The sequence below is a fragment of the Cyclopterus lumpus genome, chromosome 5 (assembly GCF_009769545.1).
Source record: "Cyclopterus lumpus isolate fCycLum1 chromosome 5, fCycLum1.pri, whole genome shotgun sequence".
NCBI lineage: Eukaryota > Metazoa > Chordata > Actinopteri > Perciformes > Cyclopteridae > Cyclopterus > Cyclopterus lumpus.
Window position 1 is genome coordinate 22,377,527 of NC_046970.1, and position 8,862 is coordinate 22,386,388.

At 44.2% G+C, this 8,862-nt stretch overlaps 1 protein-coding gene across 1 annotated transcript; it reads right to left on the bottom strand.

Annotated features, from left to right (window-relative positions):
• Nucleotides 1–4,101: 4,101 nt before the first annotated feature.
• On the bottom strand, nt 4,102–5,100 carry LOC117731107 (olfactory receptor class A-like protein 1). The gene has a single exon (XM_034533261.1). The coding sequence runs from the start codon at nt 5,098–5,100 to the stop codon at nt 4,102–4,104; it is 999 nt and encodes a 332-aa protein (XP_034389152.1).
• Nucleotides 5,101–8,862: the final 3,762 nt, after the last annotated feature.

Below are 8,862 nucleotides of genomic sequence, written 5' to 3' on the forward strand. Positions count from 1 at the left end.
CTTCCCTGCGTTGTGATACGCTGCCGGATTGGGCGCAGTGCATCTTGAATGTCTTTCAAGTCTCGGCACAGCAGTTGCATATCTTACCTGAGAGCGGTGGAGTTGCTGCTGCCCCGGGGGCCTCAGAGCCTGCCACCCCACCCCCACCCTCCTTCAGTGTGGCCCTTGGCCCTCAATGGTACACTGGGAATGGGCGAAATCTGCTCCACAGTGTCCCTTGTCAGGGATTATGCACACATATTGTAAAGGTAGTGCTTATCTAGACAAACGTGTTTTGTCTGTTGTGCAACATTTAGCTCTTTTCTCCAGCTGAATTTCACATTCTCTCTCCTTCGAGTGGATTTTGACTGATTTAAAAGAAGCGTTTTTTTTTTTGTCTTGTGACGTTTTCTAAAAAAATAAATAAAAAAAAAACGACTCTGATTGTAGATTAAATTAAAAGGAGTTCTTATTCACTCTCTCGCCCGAGAGTCAGATGGGAAGCTCAGTACCGCTCTCATGTCTGCACAAGAAATATGACGCAGAAGATGCAGCCAGTTGGCATCGGGAACGAAAAAAAAAGACCAGTGCCTGGCTCATGTTGTTGTTGTTTTTTTTCACACTTTTAGAGATCAAACTAACGACATTTTGTTTTTAATTAGTGCGCTTTATACGTTGTGTTAGCTTTGGACAGAGTGAGGCTAGCTGCTGCCCCGTATCAGAACGTCTCAGAGAGAAGTATCGATCTTCCTATCTCAACTCTCAGATGAGAATAAAAAAAGTGTTTCCCAATGTGTCAAACTATTCCTGCAATACGTTGTTGCCTCTAGATTGCCTGAACTATAAAGTCAACCATTAAACCCCCAGGAGCCTCCGGATTTATGTGGATGTAAACCGGCAGCATTTCAGCCTCTATAACAAAAACGGGTGTTAATCAGGATAAATCCAGAATTTATTGTTGATTTCATCACAAGAAACAGGGCCGACCGTAACTCTAGGGAGACTTCTTCCCACCATCTTGGACACGCAGCTCGTTGCTGACGTGCGCTGCAGCATTCCAGGCAAGCTGAAACACGACCGTGTCCTTCCCCTTGTGCGAAGGGAATCGGTTAAACTGGGTGGATGCGAGGAAATGGATCACACACATGCAACGCCGTAACTTCAGAGTGCAAAAAGAATACAAAATAAAACATTTAGCGTTGAAGTGTTCTGACGTCAAGTTTAGAGCGCGTCGCTTTCACATAATTCAAAGATGTTGCACTCATTTGAAACCACTTCTAAAGATACAATTAGCCCTGCACTTAAAAAGAAAAAAGGCCACTGAAGGACTTGATTTACATAAAAGCAGTTATTTTGATGGCATTCTCCATCAGTAGCTTCACTCCAACAGCAAATAAATCCTCTAAACAACACGCCTAAAGAAACATCCCTTTGAAGGAAAGGCATAGACAGTATCAGCAAACCTAAAAAAAAAAAAAAAAGGGCTTATTACATCCGTCATTTCCATAAAATGTGGGTTTTGAAAGTACCCCGGGACGTGTTTATTACTGATACATTCTCACCGCAGTAATCAGCCCCAACGTTTCCAGTTGCTACAGTCAGCCAGAACCTTTCTTAACTGGAAAAAAACATCGGAGAGATTTTATGGGATTAATAACCAGAATAACTTTCTTCTTCACTGGATTCACTTGATAATTTAGACGCTAACAGGTTCATGCTGCTTTGAAAAAAATGCTTTCAACGTATTATTATCTACTTTTTTTCTTCTTTCCAGAATTGATTTTAGGAGGTTAACGTGCTCGTTTACATTGTTTCCATGCATCAGCATATAAATAGTCAATTTTCTCCCGCATTAGTGTAACCGGCACAATGTTCAGCATGAACACGACAAATAATGTTTGTGTAACTTTAATTATATATTTTTCTTTTGTATGGGGGAGGAGAGGGTTTGGTTTTAACATTCAGTTCCAGAGTAAAAAAAAAAAAAAAGGGCTATATTAGGGTGTGGACTGGCTTCAAGGCAGGAAAAAAGAGGCGAGGTTTAACCCGGCTGCTGCCTCGCTATTGGTGGACACGGGGGACAAAAATGCCTGTACCTGGTGCAGGTAAACAGACTGGCAGACACAGCAGGGATGGATCGGCCGACGGGATTTACTGTCACCCTCGACTTCATTTAATCGTCACTCTGAACAACTTCACAGCTGAGTGTGTGGCTTTTGTACAGGTTTGTGTTGTATTCTCTGTCTATCTAAAAGGAAAAAAACAGAAAAGGTTAGCATTTATAGGATTCATTTTTTTTTCTTTGATAAATATCAGGTGCCGGTGCTTCATTTTCCACACACACACACACACACGGTAGTTTGAGCATTTCACACGTCTGGCCTCGTCTTGCAGGTGAGTTGCAGTCCGAGGTCGACGGCCTGCGTCCTTTAGGTGTCGCAGGTTCTGTTTCGGCTGCAGAATGAAGTCTCGGAGGGGAGACGTGAGAGCTGAAAGTTGCCGGCGATTTGAGAGTGCAGGCGCGGTAATAGAGGGTTACATCTGTGTGGGTTTTGGTCTCGACTAGTTCTGCAGAAAACCACTGGGGGGGGGGGGGGGGGGTTCGAAAGACTCGAGAAGGATGGAAAACCGTGAAGAAACAGGTTGGGTCTTGTGCAGGGAGAGGCCTGGTCTGGTCTGGTCTGGCCTGGTCTGGCCTGGCCTGGCACGCCCCTCCACGCACGCGCTCACAAAGAAAGAGAAAAACCTGTTTTTCTTTTTACGGATTTGTTCTTTTGTTCTTTTCTTTTTTTAAACTGGTGTGCAAAACTTCTTTCCTGACAGGAAAAAAAGAAAGAAAGAAAGAACGACATTGTTTTCGTGTGGAAGGAAGTCAGCCGTGTCAACTGCGTCTGCTGCCCGGGATTCCTCAACGCTGCTCCAACGAACCCATCCATGTATTCTATCCTTCATTCCACCGGAGTCTGTGTAAAGTGCCAATCAGATTTCAGTGGTTTGAAGAGTAAAACGCATGGAATTTGTCATCAGAGAGAGCTTTTCCTGAGAATAAGGTCACACGGAAAAAAAGATGCGTTAGCTGCCTTTTTTTTAATGGTTGCAATGTTTTCAATAAAAGGTGAATGTTACTCTCAAAAAGATCAACCTCGTTGTGTGGCATTTACTGTCTCTGCCGTTGAATGCAACAGTTCTGCACAAGCACAGAAAGAGAACTTCTCCCCCCCCCTCCTCCCTCTTCCTCCTCCTCCTCCTCCTCCTCCTCTTCCTCACCTGCATTGCGACAGCAGTTGAAAAGCGCCGCACTGATTGCACTTTAGAGTTATTGCAGGATCACAGAGTCCTGGCAGCCCCACTTTATGTCTTTTGGACTGTCACTCAGAGGTTGTTATGTCCTCACCATGTCTCCCTGCCCTTGCTTCTCTCCGAGACATGGCGATTACATAATGACTAAATTCCACACATTACCACACATCCCACAACAAACCCTTCAGGGGTTTCGTACCAAGACGTAGTCGTGTGTCCCTGAAGTTCTCCACTTCTTATAACCGCACCCAAAGAACTCATATATTGTCGCCATTGTCTTGAATGATTCAGTATTGAGTAATGAACATCTTTTCTCCAAAGAATATAGTTTTCCCATCAGGTTTTTAACTAATTCTCTGTTGGACAATTAACCTGACTCATTAGCATTAGCGGATTCTATTCAAAGTCTTAATTATAGCTAAATGGGCAGCTGGAAGTCATTTGACAGCTACATTGAGCCCCGAGTCACCCGGCAATAATTCTTCCACCCAATTAAGATGGAGAGAACATAAAGAGCAACAAAGCCACATAGTGCCAGATCAGCAGAGATGCACACAGACCTGCGTTGAGTAACAGCGTTGTTGTGACAGTTTTCTTGCATAATTATACACAGCGAGACAGTCGGTTTCCCCTGCCCGCACATACACCATTTCATCCAGAATCACAGCTGCTAAACTAAACCCTCGACAGTTAATGAATTTTTTTTTTAAGCATCATTATTATGAATTCACAACACAAAGGAAAGAAGAGTCTTTCCTGCCATTCACAAAACAGAACACACCCAATATATAGAAAGGACCCGCGTTATAGAAACATGGCTCCTCATCCTCTCGGCTCATTCTGCTGCCCCTGTGAACAAGCGGCCGTCCCAGCAGGCCTCACATCGGAGAACGTGTCTTTCTCCCGAAGGGGCTTCCTCTTCACGTCACACCTAAGCCGGCCATTCACCTTCCTGTTGGACGCGATGATGACCACGGGGCTCAGCGACGCGTAGAGCGAGGAGAAGAATATACGCAGGTCGGAGATCAGCGAGGAAGCCATGGCCTTCCTCGCGGTGAGAGTGTAGACCCAGAGCCCGTTGTCCACCCCGTAGAGGACCACGTACAGGGTCACGAGGGCTACCACGGCTTTGGCAGCTCGCCGCTCCGCCCCGCCTCCCATACCGCGCAGTCCCTTCACCTGCTGGCTGTGCTTGTAAAGGAAGACCAGGATGATCAGACTGGCTAGCGTCATGAGGGCCATGGGCACCACGTCTCTGCCCACCTGGGCCGCCCCGTTCGCCTCGATGGACAACTTTGAAGGGAAGTTGACGTAGCAGAATTGGACGTTGATGCCGTGGTTTGTCTGGCTGGAGTTGTTTTTGGTCCCGAAGGAGAAGAGTATGGCTGCCGAGGACATGCAGGTGTTGAGGAGCCAGAGGAAGAGGAACACGAAGCCCAAATGTTGGGCTACAGCGGTGCGGAAGGAGGCCCAGTGTGATCCGGGAGGGGCGACGCTCAGGCACTGGTAGACGCTCAAGGCGAAGGTGAGCCATATCGAGAGGGACCGGGACGTTCTGTAGACGAAGATCACGGCCTTACAGCCCACGTCTCCGAAGACGTTGGCCAGGCTGAAGGAGGCCAGGGTCTCCAGCAGACAGCGGACGGCCACCACCAGCAGGTTGACGCAGGCCAGGTGCAGGACAATGACATCAGATGGGAGGAGGCGGCTCTCCTGGTACAGCAAGAGGAGGAACGCCAGGATGACGGTCGCGTTACCCGGGACTCCCACAACAGTGAGGGACAGATAGAGCATCCCGCGGACAAACACCTCCGATGGCATAACCCGCTGGGGTCGGAAAAAAAGAGAGCACAAGGCCACGCCACCACTTAAATAAACAAGGTGTATTCAGGTGCAATCAGAAGAAATCACTTCCGGCGTTTACACCCCTAGAACAGTCGAGGGTAGCGAGGGCTGAAGTGGACCTTCTCCCTGATCCCTCTCTGCTGAAGGAGTCGGGTTGTTTGTGCTCTTATACTTGCAAACAGGTGACAGTTGTTGGATCTGTTTTTCATGGTCCATTGACTTCTCTTCCCTCAGCCTCCAATTACTGGAGATCAATTCAGATGACTGATTCTGTCACCTGGCTGGGTTTCAGACAGGATAACAGATCCAACCATTGGACATAAAACAGGGTGTTAATGAGTAGATAACATCTATGAGCCACAAGTTTATACTCAAGAAAGATTAAAACAGTTTGTCAGTGTCACCGTTTCCCCGAGTGGAGACCGCTAAATATTTTGTTGTTGTTGTTGTTGTTGAAATTACTGATCCTTTAATTAGATTTCCTTGTCAGACCCTTCATATTGCTTTTGTATTTTTTATTTTTTTATTCTGCAATCAATCAATTAAGCCACTACCTATTAAAAAAAGACCTCTCTCGTGCTAGTGGAACACCCAACACCACAGTGTCCTCCAGTGGAGGAAGTTGAAACCAGAGGACGTTCCACTCGGTCTGCATGACGGATCACTCCACAAGTTTCATTTGTGGAGTGTGACCTGGCATACCATTTATGATTGTCTAATTCATCCAAAGCCATAAAAGTTCTGAACATTGAATAAAATCCAAACCTGCGATGCGGTTTGTCAGGTGCGAATAAGGTCGGTTGCATAATTTAACCGCAACATGTCCTAAAGCAGGCGATGAATAATAAGTCTGTTTCTCTCCGAGCGCATGATGAGACTTGAAATTAACACAGAAAATACCACAACGTGCAATTCAAAGGGATTAGTCACTTGCACAATAGCCTTATTATCATATTTGGAACATGATATAAGAGGATTTCAGATATCGATGGTGTTGAGTTGGTTTATTTATACTTGATTGTGAAATGTATAATATAATATAATAACATTTACAGTAATAGTTGCAGCTTTTCTCTATTGAGTACTTTTACTCTAAGTGTATTATCCTAATGTTATTTTTTTTACTTAAATACCATTTTAATGCAGGATTTTCACTTGTAATGTGGTACTTTTTATAGTATTTCCTAAACCGCTGTGCTTCAGAACACTTCAAATGTAACTTTTCATTGTCCCTGAAGGGAAATGCATCTTTCATCCAACAAGGTGAAACACAGATCGCTCAGCAGACTTGAAGGTACATAAAACACGGTGGAGAAAAACAATAAAACGTAACGCGAATGGGGGAAAACTGAGAGAAAATTCAGACGGGCATACCTAAACTGATGAATGATGTCTGTGGATCTGAAGGCACTCAGAGGAATGAAGACACATTCGAACACCGTGTGGGATTGAGTTATGCCACTTGTATGTTAGAAGGACACTAACAGAGAAATGAAATGAAAGGTCGTGGGAGGTTGAATGTGCACCCTTCCACTTAAATGCAAACACTGAGTCTGAGGCCCGTCAATATCAGACGGCACACTGCTAAGCCAAAAGCCTCTTAAACCACTTTTTTTTTTTTTTGTTGCTAAGGGACAGATTAAGAGGCGCAGTGAGGGGTGCTCTGAATATTCCTTCTTCACCAACCAAAGCCTCAACCGCATATTTAAAAAGGTGCAAAAGGTTAAAAAGTAGACACATCTCTGAACTAATTTAACTTGCATATAAAACCCGCTAACTTTACTACTTCTTGAGATAATACAGCATTTGGGAACACTAAGTAAATCATCTGTGATGCCAAATGGACGAGACTCACGTGTAAGTCTTTTTATTATAGACCATTAACTATGATGTTATCCATAAAGGCATCCTTTCATCAGGAATACAATGTCACTGTATGCACAGAAGAAGACAAAAAAGACATTGCGCATATTATTGACACGACCTGTAATGAACTATATAGATGTAAACTTCACCTCGAAGGATATTATATTGTAATGGAAGCGAATGTAACATAGAAATTTTATTTGTGCATTCGGAAAAAAAGATTGTCGGGGGGGGGGGGTACATTTGAACTGCACATGATCCGATCCCCTGAGAAGGACAAGCTTGAACTTGCCATTTTAATTAGCTCTCTGAACATGTAAACATATTATTTTTTTTCTAAACGACAGACAGACAGACAGACAGGAAAACAACACATCTTATGACGCTTTATTCCAAAAGCCCAACTCCCAGGAGAAAAAAACAAGCTTCTTAAACAACAATGTTTCAGCGCACAGAAAAACAGAACTGGAGAATTGACCAGTTGGTTTCCAGCGCTTTTAATCCGGAGATAAGGAGACGCTGCTGGAATACCTTGATACCAATCCCAAACTTCTGCTGGAGCGATTATAAATAACATTTTGTCCCTGCGCCCCCAATTAGTACAGACATGCCTTTTTATATGGCTAATTGTCTGTCTCCTCTGTGTCTTTTAACACGCTCCCAGGACATGAAGGAGGAAAAGGAGCGCAGACCGAAGGCACCAGCTGTGCATGTAAAAGCCTCTTGATGGCTCATTCAAGGCATCATCAGGCCGCTTTTTGCATCAACAATTAACTACTCGTCTCCGCTGTGGGGGTTGTTTAACTCTATTCTTTAATACCGCGGGGAAACAGCATTATAATGTTTGTCTGGCGAAGTTGTACGTGTGGAAGTTAACGCACAGGGGGAAAAAAAAAACGCCACTGAAGTTTAGAAGTCACATATGTTTATCTGTAATACTTTTTTTCTGACTCATTTCCCCCCCGACACTGAACACAAAAGACTAATTGTGTTGATGTTACAGCCTGACGTCGCACTTCCACCCCAGAAACTCTTCGGATCCGTTTCAGAACAATAATCACGTTCCCGTCTGTGCATTAGAAACAGATTTGGCTGAATGTCATCATCTTGGCCATGGCAACAACAACAACAAAAAAATTCCATTTCTAACACAACCCTGATGGGGGACAATCACAAGGTCACTCGATGGCCGCTGAGCTCGTGCAAGTGTTGAGGAGCCAGAGGAACACAAAGCCCAAATACTGCACTAACTAAGGACATCCACGGAACTCTTATTTAGTACACAATGTAATCAAAAGTGTATCTGACATTGATTGCTATGATGCTTTAACTGTCTGAGAGAATGACATCACGTTCATTGGATGCATGTTAGGTCCGAACAGGAGGAATAATGACAGAAAGCAAAATCTGTTCATTATCGTTTTTTTATTTACAGTTGTTCGATATTCCCTTTGCAGTGAGATTGCCCTCTGGAATCACAAATGGCAACCTGTTGGTGTCTAGATCACACCTGATTCTTTTTCAACCTGATTTGGTTCCTATACACAGTCGTAAACAGGAAGGAGAAAAAAAAAAGTGTATTTGTTGCTCCTGTTGCTTTAATTTGCCAAACTGTGGGCTGAACACTGCAAAGTTGGCCGGTGATCTCAAGGGGCATCGGAGACTATAAATTGCAATTACACAGGCCATTAAACACGTAACGCACAACAGGCTTTACTTTTCATCTAAACTTCAGGTGAGCATGGTTTTCATCCAAGAGATTGCTTGATTATGTTCTGGCTGGTTATATTAAGGTTACTTTCTTAAGTTTAGTTGCAGTACGTGGGGGATGTTCCCCACGTAACAGATTTTATTCTCTGTCCTCTTTTCAGC